The sequence below is a fragment of the Dromiciops gliroides genome, chromosome 2, assembly GCF_019393635.1.
Source record: "Dromiciops gliroides isolate mDroGli1 chromosome 2, mDroGli1.pri, whole genome shotgun sequence".
In the NCBI taxonomy this organism is placed as follows: Eukaryota; Metazoa; Chordata; class Mammalia; order Microbiotheria; family Microbiotheriidae; genus Dromiciops; species Dromiciops gliroides.
The window spans coordinates 85,594,648-85,615,090 of record NC_057862.1 but is presented as its reverse complement, the minus strand read 5'-3'; the positions used below and the strand labels follow the sequence as shown (position 1 = coordinate 85,615,090).

The 20,443-nt window shown below is 37.0% G+C and overlaps 1 protein-coding gene across 1 annotated transcript in view; it reads right to left on the bottom strand.

Moving 5' to 3' along the window:
* Positions 1–20,443, bottom strand: part of CPXM2 (carboxypeptidase X, M14 family member 2) — a 234,106-nt gene that overhangs the window by 146,382 nt on the left and 67,281 nt on the right. The window contains exon 3 of the mRNA XM_043985357.1: positions 4,241–4,350. Within this exon, the coding sequence (XP_043841292.1) occupies positions 4,241–4,350 (110 nt within the window). The remainder of the gene's footprint in view (positions 1–4,240; positions 4,351–20,443) is intronic.

Here is a 20,443-nt window from a genome sequence, read left to right as displayed (position 1 = left end):
TGACTTGTTCAGGGTCACACAGCCAGCAAGTGTCAAGTGTCTGAGGCCAAATTTGAAAAGAATAGTCAGATGCGTCAGAGAACAAGCTTAGAGTAGTGTCACAGAAACCTTAAGAAAAGAGAGAAGGGGCAGCTAGGTGGCTCAGTGGATAGAGCACCAGCCCTGGAGTCAGGAGTACCTGAGTTCAAATCGGACCTCAGACACTTAACACACATTTACTAACTGTGTGACCCTGGGCAAGTCACTTAACCCCAATTGCCTCACTAAGAGAGAGAGAGAGAGAGAGAGAGAGAGAGAGAGAGAGAGAGAGAGAGAGAGAGAGAGAGAGAGAGAGAGAAGAGGATAACTGACAGTGTTTAAGGCTGCAGAGAGATCAAGAAAGATGAGTATTGTGGAAAGGCCTTTAGAATTTGCAATTAAGAGATCACTGCTAACTTTACAGAGAGCAACTTCAGTTGAATGATGAGGTCCGTAGTCAGATTGTAGAGGGTTAAGAAGAGAGTGAGAAGGAAAGAGAAGAGGAAGACATTGATTGTAGCTTTTCTTGGAAAACCCTTAACACTGCCTTTCACTCACACTCATGTACTGCTGAATGAAGCTAGGGAAAATCATGAGACCATGCTGACTAGGTCCATGTCACATTTATGTTATATAATCTCAAGTAGGTGCTCCCTGAGGCAAGGCAATTTTCTTATACTTCCCTAACTGACTCATTATCCACTCACCACAGTGGTTTTTCTGAAACTTTTCATCCCTTCACAAATCTCCCATAGTTCTTCCTTCCTCAACACTCTTGGCTGAGAACCCTGCTTCATATTTTTGGAGAAAAATTAGGTCATTCACTGAAGACACCATCTTTTCTCCTCCTCCTCATCTCACATAACCTATGTGCCATCTGCCACTATCTTCTCCTTCACTCTTGTTGCACATGAAGAGGTGACTCTTCTGTCCACTGAGGCTACCCTCCCATATTTCTTAGCTCTTGTGGCTAAACTTCTTGAGGTCATCTATAATTAATGCCTCCACTTCCTTCCCTTTCATTCTTTTTTTTGGGGGGGGGGCAGGGTAATGAGGGTTAAGTGACTTGCCCAGGGTCACACAGCTAGTAAGTGTCAAGTGTCTGAGACCGGATTTGAACTCAGGTCCTCCTGAATCCAGGGCTTTATCCACTGAGCCACCTAGCTGCCCTCCCTTCCCTTTCATTCTTAACGACTCTTCAATTCAGCTTCTGACCTTACCATTCAACATAAATTACTCTCTTTAAAGTTAAGAATGATCACTCCTTAACTTCTGTGCAGCCTTGGACTCTGTCAGTCACCCTCTTCTTGATAACTCTCTTCTCTCAAGGTTTCTGTGATGCTATTCTATACTAGTTCTCTGACCATTACTTTCTCAGTCTCCTTTGCTGGATCTTTATCTAGGTCATGCCCACTAACAGTGAGTGACCCCCAGGGCTCTCTCCCAAGCCTCTTCTCCTTCTGTACAATTTTGCTTGGTAATTTCATCAGTTCCCATGGATTCAATTATGATCTTTATTCTAATGATTCTCAAATCTACTTACAGGCTGAACCTCTCTCTTAACCTCCAGACTGGCATCTCCATCTACTTATTGGACATCTCAAACCGAATGTCTTTTAAAACTGAGCATGTCCAAAATGAACTCATTATCTTTTTACCTCAAACTCTCCAATCTTTCAAATTTACATCTTACTGTAAAGGGTACCAACATCCTTTTAGTTATCCAGGCTGGCAACCTAGATATCATACTTGGCTCCTCACTGTCTCTCATCCCCCCTATCCAAACAGCTGTCAAGGGCTGTCAATTTTACCTCTGTAATGTCTCTCATTACAGAAACTTTCTCTCTTCTGACATTGCCACAACTTTGTTCCAGGCCCTCATCACCTCATGCCTAGTTTACTGCAATAATCTGCTAGTTCATCTCCCTGTCATAAGTCTCTACTCACGTTAGTGCATCCTCCACTCAGTTGCCAAAGTCATTTTTCTAAAGCACAGGATCAAATGTCACTCCCTCCCATTCGATAAACTCCAGTGGCTCCCTATCACTTCCAGGATCAAATATAAAGTCTGTTTGACATCGGAAGTCCTTCATAACATGGTCCCTCCTACCTCTTACTCTACCGTATACTCTGTGACCCAATGATTCCTGACCCCTTGCTGTTCCTCACACAATACATAACCTCCTCCAACTCTGTCCATACTCACTGGCTATTCTCAAACTTGGAATTCTCTCCCTCTTCATCTGTACCTCACGACTTAAATTACTTCCTTCAGGTCCCAGCTAAAATCCCACCTTCTACATGAAGCCTTTCACAGTCCCCTTTAATATTAGTGTCTCCCATCTGTTGATTAACCCCAATTTATCCTGTATATCTCTTGTTTGTACAAAACTGTTTGCAGCTTGTCTCTCCCATTAAATCATAATTTCCTTGAAAGCAAAGACTGTTTTTTGCCCTTCTTCATATCTTCAGTGCTTAACATAGTGCTTGGCACAGTAGGAACTTCATAAAAGCTTTGTTGACAGACTGACTGACCTCAGAGCCCATGAAACTATGTATGTGAGAGCTTGTTTAACAGAGAGACTTTGGAGAGACAAAAAAGAAGGAAGGTTCAAGAGAGATGAGGTTAAAGTAAAGGTGTAAACTTTGGAATAGATAATTGGAGTCTGGGAAGTTGGAGAAAGATGAGGAAAGCTGATTGTCCAATATGCCCCTTGATTCCCAGTACCTATATCCCCAGAGATTATTAAGAGAAGATTTCTCTTGCAAGATTATTCTCTACTTAGCTGACCTAAGATTTTATATATTTCCTGAGTCATAGAGCCTATATAGTTTGTTTTCAACCTAATCCATATAATTTTTTTGGTTTCTGTTTACTGCTTGATTGGATAACTGTTTGCTTACTATCCATTATTGTTTTACATAACAAGCATTTGGTAGGACAGAGCTAAGATATTTGAGAGTAAATTATTACTCTCCCCTTTAGAGATACCAAGGAAAGTAGAAAAAGTGGTACCCTAATAGGGTGGTATACTCATAGACCACATATATCTTTTGAGTAATTGACGGATATAATTTTAAGGACCAAATAATTATGGGGAGAGTTAATTGGGTGGCTCGCTGTAATATTGGGGTTCAGAAAATAATGAGGGAGACCTCTAGGTCCAAAGTTTCCTCTCCTCTAAACTGCCTTTTGAGTTATTTTTCCCAGGCTAATCAGAAAGGAGATTAACAGCCTCTTCTCCACTGACAAACCAGTTTTTATTGATGGGAATAAAATATACAACAAAGGTGAAAGAAATAAAATGACAAGGGAATAGGGAAAGAGAAAAAACGGATAAGCTTCCTGGCTCTTCAGAAAGACTATCTCAAAACCCAAAACTTGTTGGTGACTCAGCTAATTCGAAGAGCTGGCCTTTTTCTATTAACTCACCACCAAGGGTCTGTAATTTCTATGGGATTCAGCTGTGCAGCTCATCTCCAGTCCACTTCAAATGCTCCTCCAAGACAAAAGCTCAACTTCATGTTGGGGGGTCCCTTTTTCTACTTTTTTCTCCCTCCCCCAAAGGGGAGGTCTTTCAAGTTGTGTGGCTGAGACTGGTCCCCTGTTGATGACACAGTCCACAGCCTCTGAGGACACTCCTTCTCAGGGTTGGCCAAGTTTAAACTAGGTTTAACATGGCCAGCCAGGTGTGGCTAACAATCTAATCATCTTAAATTGGTACTTAGTAGTTTCTCATTCACACCCAATTCAAACACTACTAAATCAGTCAGGTGGGACCCCTGGGCATCTTCCAAATTCCATTATTTTACCACGTAATTCTAGCCCAGTACCCCTCACAGAGATAGGAGAATAGATGAATGAGTGCCTCCTATTCTATATAAAGGTGAAAAATGTATTCTTCCTTGGAGATACAGAATGGAGCAATCCAAATCTTATCTATCTAAATATATCCCTGCAAAGTAGAATAACCAGGATTCCTGTGACTACAGTTTTACATATACAAGCCCTTATTCAGAACATGTAAAAGAGGATACTAGCCCCAAATTTTTGTGGTTCTCTTTCTCCACTCCACCTGGAGGTGGAAGAGCAAGGGGGAGGAGGAAGAAGAGGAGACTACACAACAATAATACATTGGTCCTCTTCAAAAATGAAGGATCATCATCATCAACAACAACAACAGGAAGCACTTTGATTAGTCATGGAAACTACAGTTGTTACCTGAATGTTGAGCCTGCCTCTGTGAGCCCCCAGGCCATATCGCTTAACTGTTGAGGCATGCAGCTGGAAATCAGTGATTTTTAATGTTTCCAAACCCAAAGGAGGACAACCTAGAAAGCAAAGTTATTGTTAAAAATTAAGAAAAACAATTTATATTTTTGTAAATATTCTTCCATTTCACTTAAATTGTAAAGAAATGCACATTAAAACCACCTTAAAATATCATTTTACATCTATCAGATTGGGCTAAAATGACTGAAGGGGGAAGTGACAAATGTTGGAGGGGATGTACAAAAATTGGGACCCTGATTCACTGTTGGTGGAATTGTGAATAGATTCAACTATTTTGGTGAGTAATCTGGAAGTAAACCCAAATATTTACTAAACTGCTTATACCTTTTGACCCCAAAATACCACTACAAGGTCTATTTCCAAAGATGATTAGGGAAGGAGGAAAAGAACTAAAGCAGCTCTCTTTGTGGTGTCAGAGAACTGGAAATTGCAGGGATGTCATCAATTGGAGAATGGCTGAACAAGTTGTGGTATTTGATCATGATGGACTACTACTATGCTATAAGAAATGATGAGCTCATTGATTTTAGAAAAATCATGGATAAACTTTTACAAAATAATGAATAGTGAAATGAGAAGAACCAAACGATTGTTGTATACAATAATAACAAAATTGTTTTAAGAATAACTTTGAACTAAGTCACTTTGAGTATTGTAAATGCCCAAATTAACTACAAATGACACTATATGTATCCAAAGAAAAAAAATGATAAATAGATATATAGAATGATTTTATCATACACACATACAAATACATATATTTGTATCTGATGGTAGTAATCTCTAGGGTCCGGGGAGAGAAGAAAAGAAGTTACATGATAACTTTATTATATATTAAAGGAAATAGCATGTTGTACATAATAGATTTGTGGTTTCCTGTGCAATCATCTTTTTAAAAATTCCACTATATTATGGAAATGCTTGTTTCATTTAATAAATTAAAAATAAAATAAACATTTTTTAAATGAAGAAAAAGAAAGTATAGAGTGAACAAATGTTTTATATTTTCTTCCACAGGACTTCAAGGTTTTCATTTCTGAGCCTCTGTTTTTGCTTCCTGTAGTGTCTGTTTCCACAGGTATGCACAGTATTTCCTGACAAATGGTTGTTCATCTGAGTGTCAACATAATGCCTATTTTCTTCTCTATTTTGGCATTTGTTTTCTGTTCTTTTGTTTTAGTATTCCCATTTGTTCCCCATGCTACTGTCCTGAGGCCATGTTTCCAAGTAAGATTGCTTTGAGATTGGCAGTCAGAGAGTAGCTGGCTGCCACTGGTTAGAAAATTCCAGATGATCACAAAATTCATCAGAACTTGCAGATTTTACTTCAAGTCCACTGAAATAGCATGCTTTGTATCCTAATGAGTGCAGGAAAATAAACAGAAAAAAACATTGACTTTGGTTCTTAGCAACATCAATAACTTTGAGAAAAGCTACAAAGCATATTCAGATGGACACTTTACTTTGCATCTTGTAGCCCCAAGATGAAGTTCACTCCTTGACACTGACCCTGAAGAAAACTACAAGTGGTCACCTTGTAATAGAGTCTAACAACAATTATTTTAAAATTCTAAGTACTAGAAAAAGCTTGAACTATGAAGAATGTGCCATGGGAGAGCAGATTAACAGTGTAAAAGCAATACAAGGTTCTATATAACTAGACACTATGGCTCTTTAGTAGTTCTGAAGAATGCATATTCATTACTTAACCAACATGCAGTGTTTTATGGTTGCAAAAGACGTTTATGTATCGATATCCTGTCTCAAAATTCTTAGTGTACTTTTATTGTTTATTTTTTAACATTCTACTTTTTTCTACATAGTATTTATTTTTCTCCAATTCTATATAAAGATAGTTTTCAACTTTCATTTTTGTAAGGTTTTGAGTTCCAAATTTTTCTTCCTCCCTCCCTCCCTCCTTTCCCTTCCCCCTTCCCAAGATAGCATTTGGTATATTTTTAAACTGACAAAACTGAACTAAGAATTTTGAGATGCATATATGTGTAGGTTTATATGGACATGTATATCCATATAAACATACCTATATGTGTATTTAGGCATGGATATTTATGTCTCCCAAATCTTACAAAATGAGTAGATCAAGTTCAAGTTCTATGATGAAACAGACTCAAAGATGATAAACTTGTTATTTAAGGTCACAAAACTAGAAAATGACAAAGTTGGAATTCAAAACCAGCTCTTCTCGCTGCAACTGCAGTACACTTTCTGCTACCTATACATACTTCTATACCATTATTGAAAAAAAAATAGCTTTGTGTTTATCCCAGAGAGATCAAGAAAACAAAAGAAAAGATAGGAACACTTTACTAATCTCCATACCATCTTATCAAAGAGTTTCAGTAACACAGAGTATCAACATGCTATTTACCATCCCTAGGATATTTAAAGCCACCTTACATCAGAATGAAGAAAGAAAGTTAGTATCTTCCTGTTGTAAATCATGTTGTAACTTCTTGTAATTTCTAACTAAGCAATACATTTTTACTGAGTACCTACTATGTGTTAGACACTGAGTCAATATAGGCAGAGAGATGCTGATTAGATGTAGCTATATTAGAAGGCATATAAACATGGGAAGTAATTCAATCAGTCCTGCCATCTTGACATGCAAAGAATAATAAGAAATAAAATAGTTGCCATGTGAGTAGGTTTGGATAATTTCAAGAAAGATCAGTCCAGATTCCATTATTACAAAGAAGTCAAGGATGTTGGGGAATGTCCTAAGAATAATATCATGATGGAGATAGGGGATGGCTGGCAGGAGGAGGCATTGTAGTATCTATTCATTCCTTTAACTAAAATTTATTCAGTGCCTAATATGTGAAAAGTACAGTGCTAGGTACTGGAGGACAGACAAAGAGAATTAAGACACAGTATTTGCCCTCACAGAGCTCACAGTTGGGAGCAGAAACAAACATAGCACATACACTTATAATAACATAATAACTAGAAGAGAGAACAGAATGTGATCGGAGGGAAAGAGAAAGGGAATAAACATTTATATATGTATGTATGTGTGCATGCATATACATATATACACTTACATACATATACACATATATACATATGCATACACACACACATATAAACACTTGGTTAAGCAATTTTACAAATACTATTTCACTTTATTATAAGGTTGAAGTTAGGAGAACCAGGAGAATATTCTGTACAGTAATCATACTATTGTAAAAGCAAACAAGTTTGGAAGACTTAAAGTGTTCTTATCAACACCATGACCTGCCATAATTCCTGAGCACTGATGATTAATAGTGTCCTGACAGAGAGTATATGTAAGACTCAGGTTATTGAATAGGACTCACATTTTATGTACATGACTGATAAGGCAATTTATTTTGCCTAACAATGCATATTTGTCATAAAGCTTTTCTTTAATGTTTTCCTTTTTTTTCCAGTAGGGAAGGGGAAGAAGGGGGAGTGGTTGTGGTGTTAGGAAGGCAAGAAATTAAGTGCTTATTAATTGCAAAAAATAAAATTTAATAAAAATTATAAAAATAAGCTAATCTAAAATAATAGAATTGTTGAAACTTGGTAATTGACTGGATATGAGCTGTAAAGGAGCTGAGCTGTAAAGGAGACAAAAATAATGTTCTCATTGGTGTCTGTCCAAGATACTGTCCTGGGCAAATTAGTCTGAACACCTCAGCCAGAGTGGTAATTCTTATCCTCTACTAAAATAAACAGTAGCTTTATGAAATTTTCCCTCATTATTATTAATTGACAAATTGCTATTTGTGAGAACTACTTCCTGGAACAATTCATTTTAAAAGGGATGTGTTTCTCTTGCATCTAGGATGACTAAGAAAGTTAACATTAAACATTCTATTTGCCTGAATCGTATCCTTTATACCACCAAAAGGACCCCTTCCACTATTTTCATCTTCAGCATACATTTGAACTTCAAGTAATGCCACTGGGAAGTTCCAAGTTCCTCTATTTTACGAGTCACAAATCAGCAGATGCTATGACATCGATACTTCTTTAAGCCAGCACCATTCAGCCAATTAAGATTCTTCTTCTCCTCCTCCTCCTCGCTGTGAGCAATAATGGATCCCTCCCCCATTACCATGACCAAATTCAGTAAGAGTATGCCCTCAGGAATGCAATCACACTCTAAAATTCCCAGCTGCACACTGAATGTCACTATGGTCTCAAGACATTACTTAAAATGTCATTTATCCAATGGATAACTAGTGGATCTGTGAATCCTTTCAATTATGTAATGTTAACACTCTCTAATATTAAACATGAGCACATTTGTTTCCTTGACCCAAAGTGAATAGAGGTCTGTTGACCCATAATAACCTCCCAGCTTAACCTCACCCTTAAGGACTGGGCTACTGTCCAGCTCTCTTTCAAAAAAGAAACTGGGAACTTAAGGCTGCTGATAGATTAACACCCACCTCCTTGTGATCTCTCAACATTTTGACCTGAGCTGTATCTTTCCTGACCTAACTCTTATTCTAATGTATATTCCAAGGTGTCAGAACTCCCCAGAAACTCTTGGCTTCTGCTTTTTCTCCAGGCTGGGCCAATTGAAAGGCTCTGCCCTCCTTTAGGCTTTTAGAACATACCTGTCAGTCTTATCTACCCACACTAACTAAACAGGGAGCACAATACCAAGGCTGAGAGCAGATGACCCCAGCGCCGATGGCCATGACCATGCTGTTAAGTAATAGGCATGCTGACTCACTTTTCCTTTCCTGTCCAACTTGAACTCGTGCATATTCATTATCCAGGCACAGAATCTACCGCCCAGCCTCTCCAACCTGGGGCTCAGCTACACTGTTCCCTGGGCAATTTTGTGCTGCCTGATCTCCACTCTAGGGATCTGACCAAGCATTGATTCTGAGACCTCCCTCCACTGGCTGTTTCATCCCCCCGCCCCCCCCCACCAGGACTGATGTCCCAGGCTGGCTCAAGTAAGATAAGACAAGTAAAATGATTTGTAAACTTTAAAGTGCTATAAAAATGTCAGCTATTATTGTTATTATGGTGATTGTATATTGCCTCCATCTGTGTTCATCTTCCCAGGCTCAGCAATCTGCTTCCCCATCTGGACTTACATTGCACACATGTCCATCTTCATATTAACTTGTCTCCTTTTCCCCCCCAGATCCTCCCCATCTACTAGGTCCCTCAGACCTAAAAAGACTTGTGGGCCTGAGCGCCCTGTAACATATTTTATGGCCTATGAGTCCTCGGGATGAGGTTCTGCTTTGGCCAATTCTGTTTCTATTGGACTTGTTTGTTACTTGCTTGTGCTTTGCCATGTCTAAATCTTTAAACTGACCTCATGGGGCTCCTTTCCTTGGTTTCATTTCCTGTTTCTGGTGGCTCACCTCAGCTCCCTTTCACTGCCCCCACTATCAAGTAGCAGAAGAAAATGTACCCAAATCCCACTTCTAAAGGTTATGCCTCAATTTTGATGGACTTCCCTCTTCCTAGTGAAAGAAAACCAACAAATCGATCACAAAAGGGCTTACTCAGGACCACTATACTAGTACTGGGTATATAAAGTTTAAAAGAGAAAAAGAAAAAGAAAAACAGTACATACCTTCAAGGAACCATACATCATGCACCCACATAAATAAACACAAAATAGAGATAAGGGCTGGAGCTGTGATGTTACTGATATAAGAAACTCCTTAGTATGGAAACTCTTAATTGTAAAGCATTTACTTAGCACAGTGCCTGGCACAGAGTAAGTGATATTATTACTTTTAACAATATGGGTCATCCAAGTTGTGGTATATGAATACAATGGAATACTATTGTGCTGTAAGAAATGATGAGCAGGAAGAGTTCAGAGAAACCTGGAGGGTCTTATGTGAGCTGATGATGAGTGAGATGAGCAGAACCAGAAGAACATTGTACACAGTATCATCAACATTGAGTGTTGACCTACTGTGATGGACTATATTCTTCTCACCAATGCAATGGTACAGAAGAGTTCCAGGGAACTCATGATAGAAGAGGATCTCCAAATCCAAGAAAAAAAAAGAAAGAAAGAACTGTGGAGTATAGATGCTGATTGAACCATATTATTTCTTTTGTTTTGGGTGCTGTTGTTTTTTTCTTCTATTTTGAGGTTTTGCATCACTGCTCTGATTTTTTCTCTTGTAACAGGATTAATGCAGAAATAGGATTAATGTTATTATGTGTATATATATGTGTGTATATATATCTATATGTATATGTATAGAGATATATAGATATAACCTATATCAGATTACCTGCTGTCTAGGGGAGGGGGGAGGGAGGGGAGGGAGGGAGAAAAATCTGAAATTGTAAAGCTTGTATAAACAAAAGTTGAGAACTATCTTTATATGTAACGGAAAAAATAAAATACCTTATACATTAAAAAAAAAAACCAATATGGGTCATCATCTTCTCTGCAACTTAAGAGTCTTAAACGATGGTTTCTTCATCTGTGATCTATGATTTTTTTTAAAAAAAATATTTCAATATAATCAATTTTCTTTGAAGTTCTATTAATTTACTTATCTGTATTTAAAGACATGATTCTGAGTACTCCATAGTTTTCACCAGGATGTACAACACACACACACACACAGAGTTAAGTATCTTAACCCTTAAGACTGAATTAAAGAGTTGATCAGAGCACTGAGAATAAAGGTCATACATGCAGTATGTATCAGAGATGAGACTTGACCTTGACATTCACCTGGCTTTAAGGTCCACTCTTTTATCTACTACACTATGCTGCATTTCCTGACCCACAATTTCTAAGGTAAATACGGGCATAAGATTCCTCCTAATAATTCAGTATAGCAGAAAATACAGGATGTGGTGCATTATATGGATGCCATCCAGTTAGCAAGCTCTCTTTTTAAAAAATGATCTGGTTTGCTAGCTAAATTAAGCAAAGATAAGTGCTAACAAAAGCATTTTCCAAAATAAAATTCAGGGCATTTATACATGAATTACTTTATTTCAAAAAAGGAAAGAAGTATCTGTATACAAAACTGCTCACTTTTATCAAAATTGCTCCTCTGTGGATAGACATTTCTCTACCCCCCATATAGTCTAGCCAAAATGTGCTGAAGAATAAAAGAACATACCGGCACATGGTGTTTCTATGATATACTTCTGAAATAAACCAAGAACAAAATACCTATTATAAATACCTGTGGGGCTAGACCTCTGTTTGCATGTTATTAAAGCTTTATTCCATATTTCAGGGGGGCATATCTATTAAAAAATCAGATAAATATACGTTTTAGCCACTCTCATTGTGGATGATATATCATAAGCCATATAAGTCAAATAATAAGGCCAACCTGTACTATTTGTTTGTGGTTTTTGGTGAGAATCCCAGATAAACACATGATTTATCCATCCTGCTTACAAATTCAATCTCAAATTCATGCATCTCTTGAAGAACTTCATTGTTTTTCTTTAACAAATATTGCTGAAACACTGGGAAGATCTCTTAAGCCTCAGATTTGAACTTAGGGCAGAAAATGTGTAGCCATGACTTTTATAAAAAAGGAAACTATAGAATAATGCAAAATAATATGATGTTCTGTCTTTTGTATACAAAGATGAAGTAACTGGCCCTCAGTCCTGGAAAAGAATAGTTGAAATTTATGTAGGATTTTTAAGTTTGCAAAGCACTTTATATGCAGTATCCACCTGAGCCTCACAAAAATCCTGTGATCCTGAACTTGTAAATAAAGGTATTATTACCATCATTATGAGACTCAGGTTTAGTGAATTTCAAATTGCTTATAAAAAAATCCATCACTCAATCCATTACATTATGCTTGTGGTATCTTTTCAATACCAAGTCTGCCTGCTCCCATCTTTGTTCAGCCATAGTTAAGAAGATTGAAGTTCAAGTCTCTCCTCTCACATGTACAAACCATAAAATCATTTGACCTTTCAGTGTTCTCGGCTATCCTTTAAGATCTTAAGTTAAAAAGAAAGTGCAGGGGCAGCTAGATGGCGCAGTGGATAGAGCACTGGCCCTTGATTCAGGAGGACCTGAGTTCAAATCTGGCCTCAGACACTTAACACTTACTAGCTGTGTGACCCTGGGCAAGTCACTTAACCCCAATTGCCTCACTAAAAAAAAAAAAAAAAAGAAAGTGCAAATATGCAGGGATAGAGAGGGTTTCCTCCTCTGGTTGTTTCCCATACCAATAAAACCCTATTACCTCTTCCAGCAGAATATTTTCATGGCCAACTCCCTGAAACAGTTGTTGGCCGACGTTGACATTGACCATCATATCCTCTCCATCCATTGCTGTATCAGCCCACTGCAATTTGACATGTGCCTATTGAACCTGTTCTCTCAGAAGTCAACAATGGTTTTCTTTTAGAATCCAAAGGCCTTCATCAGTCTTCATCGACTTAAAGCTTTATTTGGCATTTAACCCTGTTGACCAAAGGGCTGTCCTGGGCCATCTTCTTATATTTCTCAGAAGTGAAATTGATAAATATAATATTACGATGGAGCTTTGGCTATCATTTAGATTTGCAAGGTCAGTAATCAAGGGGCTACTCATTTGCTTCTACAAAGTTTACCTATAATTATGATATATTGCCATTGTTGATGTTGTTTGCCCTTCATCCTTTTTCTTAAATAAATAAAAGTATTTTCTTATTTTCCAGTTACATACAAGCATAGTTTTCAAAATTTGATTTCAAAGGATTTTTAGTTCCAAATTTTTCTCCCACCCTCCCTTCCCTCCCTCCTCCCCAAGACAGAAAGCAGTCTGATATAGGTTATATATGTACAATCACATTAAACATTTCTGCATTGGTCATCTTGTGAAAGAAGAATCAGAACACAAGGGAAAAACCTCAAAAAATAAGGGAAAAAGCCCAAAAGTAGAAACAGTATGGTTCAATCTGCATTCATAATCTACATTTATTTTTTTTTTTATTTTGGATGTTGAGAAAATTTTCTATCATGAGTTCTTTGAAACTGTTTTGGATCATTGCACTGCTGAGAAGAGCCAAGTTTATCACCACTGTTCATCACACAATGCTGCTGTTACTGTGTACAATGCTCTCTTGGTTCTGCTCCTCTCAGTCAGCATAAGTTCATTTAAGTCCTTCTAGGTTTCTCTGAACTCCTCCTGCTCATCGTTTCTTACAGTACAATAGTATTCCATTACATTCATATACCACAACTTGTTTAGCCATTCCCCAATTGATGGGCATTCCCTTGATTTCCAATTCTTTGTCACCACAAAGAGAGATGCTATAAATATTTTTGTATATGTGGATACTTTTGTCTCTTCTATGATCTCTTTGGGATCCAAACCTAGCAGTGGTACCACTGGGTCAAAGGGTATGAACAGTCCCATAGCCCTTTGGACATAGTTCTGAATTGCTCTCCAGAATGGTTGGATCAGTTCACAGCTCCACCAACAATGAATTAATGTTCCAATTTTTCTACAGCTTCTCCAACATTTATTATTTTCCTAATTTTGCCATATTAGACAATCTGACAGGTGTGCAGTGGTACCTGAGAATTGTTTTAATTTGCATTTCTCTGATCAATAGTGATTTAGAGCATTTTTTTTCATATGGCAATAGATAGCTTTGATTTCTTCATCAGAAAACTGCCTTTTCATATCCTTTGAGCATTGCTCTATTGGGGAATGACTTACATTCTCATAAATTTGATTTCATTCTCTATATATTTTAGAAATTAGGCCTTTATCAGAAATACTGACTGTAAAAATTGTTTCCCAGTTTTCTGTTTCCCTTCTAATTTTGTCTGCATTGCTTCTGTTTGTACAAAACCTTTTTAATTTAATGCAATTAAAGTCTTTCTTTCTTTATGTCTAAATCTTGAACCCATTTTGACCTTATTTTTGTATAAGGTATAAGATGTTGTCTATGCCTAGTTTCTGCCATACTATCTTCCAGTTTTCCCAGCAGTTTTTGTCAAATACCGAGTTCCTATACCAAATGCTAGAGTCTTTGGGTTTATCAAACAATAGATTACTATAGTCATTTACTATGATGTCTCCTGTGTCTAACCTATTCCATTCATCCACCACTCTTAGCCAGTACCAAATAGTTTTGATGGTTTGTCCTTAATTCTTGAAGAGGACCATGACATCAGGGTGATTTCATGACTTGCAGAGAATTGGATTTAAGTGAGGGAAGGCTGTGTGAGCCAACCAACCTCACTCTCTCCTGCAGAGCCATCTGGGTTCAGTGGCAAGATATACATCAGGACAACTGGAGATGGCCCCAGATGTTTAAGGCAACTGGGGTTAAGTGACTTGCCCAGGGTCATACAACTAGTCAGTGACTAAGTTGAGATTTGAACTCAGGTCCTCCTGATTCCAGGGCCAGTGCTTTATCCATTGTACCACCTAGCCACCCCATACTGCCATTAGATAATATGTGATGCCTTGGTTATGATCTGATCACCCAAACCATTAGTGTTCCAATGGTTATAGTTAACTAAAAATGACAACATCAGCAAACTTTTCTGCTTAATTCTTCTTTTATGGAAAAATATAAGTTAATTAAATCAATTGTGGAGAAGCAATGTTGTACAGTGGAACAGAAAGCCACTTAGGGCCTGAAGGCCTAAGTTTAAGTCCTGCGCCTGAAAGATAATGGCCATGTATTTCTTTGTAAGGCCTTTAAACTGCCAATCTGATAAGACTCCAAAGACCAAGCTACTTTGGTAGAAAGAATTTGCTCATCGCTGAGATTCCTGTGCCAATAAAATCATGGGCCCTATACCCATCCCAACCAGAAATTAGGCAGTTATAGAAAAGGGAACTCCTGGGAAAGCCAGTGCTGGTTTAGAGTAGCCTCTCATTCCAGCTATGGATGGTTCCAAGAAAATATTTAAACTGTAAAGTTAAAGGTCAAAGGCAGCAAAAGCCTGTGGGTGGGTACAGCCTCTACTGAAAAAATCCCAGATTGGTCAAAAAAAAAGTACATGGGAGCAGTACTGGTAAGTGACTAGCTTGATGACACAGAGTTCAGACCAGTAAATTTTACCCAAGAATTGGACTCTGAAAACTAGACTGGACCAAACCAAAATCAGCAACTCCCTATGACAATAGGAAATATTAGAACCAAATTATAAAAGAGTATAAAAATAAGAAAATGTAAGATTTCTGGTATATATAAAAAAGCCAACTCACTAATTAAGCACATCAAAGAAAAACAATTTAAGAATCATTGGACTCCTTGAAAGCCTTAACCCCAAACCCACAAACCAATGAGAAAACCTTGAATATTGTATTTCAAGAAACTACAAATAAAAACTTGCCAGATCTATTAGGCCCACCGCATAGGGTAGGGAGAGGAGGGGAAGTCTTTTGAAAGTGATCTCCAAAGCAGAAATCCCAGGAATATCATAATCAAAATACAAATATTCTACATTAAAGGAAAAAAAAATACTGCAGGTATCCAGGAAGAAGCAGTTTAAATATCAAGGAATTACAGTCAAGATCACAAAAGAGCTTCTACTAAAAACCAGGGTACTGAAATATAGTATTCCAAAAAGCAAAAGATAGCTTAGAACCAAGAACAACTTACCCCACAAAGCTGAACATGGTGGGGAGCGGGGAAAGGGAATAGTCCTTTAATGGCATAGGGGACATTCAAGCATTTCTGATGGAAAAAACAGAGGTGAAGAAATTTGGAATACAAACATGAGTCAAGAGAAACCTATAAAGGTAAATTTATCTGAGCAACTGGAAGCTGCTATATAATGATGTAATGCTAACATTTTAATAGAGAAGAAATGAGTGCCCCTTTCTAACTTCAATGTTTTGAAAGGGTATTTGAGGAATTTAATAAGAATCACAGAGGTCCTAAGCCATGTGGGAATGCAGGAGGAGAGAGGGAGAAGGGAGACTCCTGTTCTGCTATTTTGGAAATGGGGGCGGGGGGAAAGAGAGGGTAAAGGGAATATATTTTACATTGTTTGAATGTGGAAGAAAGGAGTGGAACTGTGGGTTGGTTTTTGTTTTTGTTTTTGTTTTTTGGTCATAACAGGCATATGAAAAGAAGAACATGGAAACACAGAGGAAAGGGTGAAGGGAGTGAGCATCAAACAATTCTCATTCTATCCTGAAATGGACAACGGAGGGTTGAATACATAGACACACACATACACACACAGAGTTTGGTGTAGAAATGCATAAACTCAACAAGGAAATAAAAGGGAATAAGGAGGAGGAGTTAATAAGGAAGATAATACCAGGGAGGAAATAGTCATTAAAAAAATAACAAATGGCCTGATCCTAATAGAGTGATTTTTACTAATAGAATAAAAACGAAAAAAAAAAAAAAAGAAGTGTAAATGGTTGCCTTAGATTGCCTCTTATATAACTGGAAAATGGCTGAACAAACTCTTGTATATGAATATAATAGAACATTATTGTGTCAGCAAGAAATGGTCAAAGAGATGATTTCCAAGAATCCTGGGTAGTATAAATTGACAGAGAGAAATGAAAAGGACTAAATTAAAGAACCTGTTGGCTCATGGCATGTGACACTATGCAGTAATCAAGGAAAGGTCTGAGGGCTACCTTTCCCTCCCCTTTGGCCATGTGGCCCCATGGAATGAGTTGGGGGTTTTGCTCGTTTCACTTTTGTCCTTTTCAGTTCTAGGTGCAGGGACTAGAATTCTGGACCCAAAAACTCAAGTCATGGACACTTGCAAGCCTAAGATTCCAGGCTGGATATTACAGTCAGCTCATCAAGGAAAACTTGAGAACCCAGTGAACAGGGATACAAGCCCAGGGGGCACTTTGGACTTGAACTTGGTGGGACTAAAGATATAAAGGACCTGAGGCCAAATGAAAATATATCCCTCTCCTGTTCATAGAAAATGATACAGTGAAGAAAGAATTATGGCCCTGAGGTGTTAGGGGATAAATTTCTATATGTTAATTCTTGCCATATCTCTGAAGTAAATATTCTTTTGTGGAGCTAATTTGACTGTTGGAACTGGGGTGCTTAGATCTCTAAAATCGGAGGAACATTATTATGGGGACCCTAGCCAGTGGTAGAAATGGAGTGACTTTCTCCAACTACCTCATGGGAAAACTGTGACAAGGATAAGAAATGTAAAACACCAGGCCCTCAGGCAGTGAGGGCACCAGAGAGTCACTGTTACACACACAACTACATTACATGCATGTTTACATATATATGTATGTATGTGTGCTGGCATTCAAAGCAAGGGGTATAAAATGGAGATCCATAGCTTAATACTAAATCCTATGTTCTGTTGTGTGTATAAAAATGATCTGGTTTGGGATTTTTTTTTGGTATTTAAGTTCAGAATAAAACAAAATAAAAATTGAAAAATGAAGCAAGCACTTCCATAAAAACAGAACAGTAAGAGAGGGTTTTACATGAACCTGAATTTCGATTCTATACAGTTTTCTTTGCAAGTATATAAAAAATTCAACATGTTACTTTCAAAGCTGTCCTGCCTTCTGCGATTCCTTCTGGACTTCCTTCACTTCTTTTCTGTGCATTTAAAAAACATTTTTCTTTTCTTCTTCCTTTGCTTCCTTCTTTCTTTCATTCCGTTTTCTCTTTCCTATCTTTCTCTCCCTCTCTTCCTTTCTTTCTCTCTACCTTTCTTGCTTCCTTTCTTCTTTCCTTCCTCCCTTCCTTCCTTCCTTCCTTCTTTCCCAATCTTATACCTAGTTTCCCTCTCCTTTCCTCATATTCCCTCCAAAAAAATTGAAGGAAAAAAAATCCCCAAACCTTTGTAAGAAGTACTCACAGACAAGCAAAAGAAATTTCCACATTGGATGTGTCCAAAAATGTATATTTCTTTTTGATCACCTTTCTGCCCAGAACTGTGTAACATGCTTAACCTTCAGTCCTCTGGAATCTTTATTGGTCACTGCATGATCAGAGTTCAAAACTATTTATCTGTACAATGTTGTTATTGTTGTACAAATAGAAATTTTCCCAGATTTCTCTAAACCCTTGATTTTCATCATTTCTTATAATGCAACATTATTTCATTATATTCCTATTCCAACATTTGTTCAGCCATTTCCCAGTTGATACCTACCCCCTTAGTTTCCAGCTTTTTGCCACTCCAAAAAATGTTGCTACAAATATTTCTGTAAATATTGGTCCTTTCCCTCTTTCAATGATCTCTTTGGGATACAGGCTTAGTAGAGGCATTGTTAGATCAAAGGGTATGCGAAATTTAGTGACTTGTTGGATATAGATCCAAATTGCTTTCCAAAATCTCTGTATCAGTTCATAGCTCCACCAAAGGTGCATTATTAGTATGCTTGTCTTTTCATAGTCCCTCTGATAACTGCCATTTCCCTTTTTTGTCAACTTTTCCATTTTGATTAATGTGATGTGGAATCTCACAGTTGTTTTAAATTGTATTTCTATAATTATTAGTAATTTGAAGCATTTTTCATATGCTTGTTGATAGCCTGGGTTTCTTACTTTGAAAATTGTCTGTTCATATTCTTAAAACCTTTACCTATTGGAAACTATGTAATTATAATGATGAAGTTTGATGAAGATGAGAAAATGTACTTCCCTTTCTTTTTCACAGAGGTAGGTGGCTGAGACTATGGAATATTGTCAACCCTATCAAACATGATGTTTTGTTGAAGTACTTTTCTACCCTTTTATAAATTCTTTATTATAAGAGATGGTTCAATGGATGGGAGAGGGTGAATATATTTAGAGATATAAGTGACATAATAACAAAAGTATAAAAAAGACTAAAATTTTTCTGAAAGAAAAAGGTATATTTTCTCCCTTACATGCAGTTTGGTAGAATCCAAGATAAATGAACAAAAGTACAATTTCACATCTACAACACCACTAACTTTATTTTCAATGATCAGAATATGATTTCTCTCTATTTATACATTTCTTCCTTTACTCCAAGGAGCTCTCACTGGTTCTTTCTGTCCATCAGTTGCTTGACTTGCATCAACATATCAGATCAATATTAATGCACAAACTCACTTCAGATTAAAAAAAATCCTATAGGAGCTTGGAGTTACAAAGCCAATTTTACTGGAAAACAATTTTGAAAAATAATGAGAACGTAAGGTTAATGAAGAGAAATATATGATTTCAGCACAGAGTATCTATGCAGAATGTCTTTAAACCTTAAACAAAGACCAATATCTCTTTAATATAAGCAGATTATAGATATGATCTCACCACATTTGTTGAAATGTATAGGGCCATCTTAATGATGCAGAACAGAAAAGAGATTCTGGAATTTCCACATTAAAAAAAAAACAGATTAAGAATTTTGCCATTTTCTATTTCTTTTGATGAGTTTTTTTCCACATGAATAATTTAATCCAATTGAGAATAATGAAAATCTTTGTAATATCTAACTCTTTAGTAGTAACTGAATATCTTCACCTTAATTCTTCTTTCCTCTACCTTCTGGAAGGATAAAAATCTCTTTGAATTTTTTATTGATTTCTTCAGTTTTTCCATCACATTTATTTCTGAATACACCCTTCCATTCCTCCCAAACTTCTCTGTAACAAAGATTTAAGTAGAAAAAAAAATAGTTCAGCATAACCAGCATATCAACTGTATGTTACAGCATATGCAATATTCAACACTTATAGCCCTCCATTTCTAAAGAAGAAAGGAGGTGCATCACCTCAGCTCTTCTCCTAATCAAAACATGTTTATTATGATTACACAGTATTCAATTTTTCTTCATGTTCTTTCCATTTATATTGTTGTACTCATTGCACATGCTGATTTCCCATTTCTGTTTAAGATTATAAGGTAATAGACTTGAAGCTTAAAGGGACCTTAAAGACAAAACAGTCCAACCCCTTAAATTAAGGAAACTGAGTCAAAGAATGGTAAAAATGACTTGCTCAGTCATATATAAAGCAACTATCTTAGGCAGGATTTGAACTCAAATGTTCCTATTCACTACACCATGCTGCTTTATACTTCACAGTATATTAGTTCATGATATCTCATGAAATCACAAATCTCACATTTCTCTGAATTTTTCACATTCTTTATTTCTTAGATGACAATAATATTCCATTCATTCATTTTTAGCCATACTCTGAATGGGCACCAATGTTC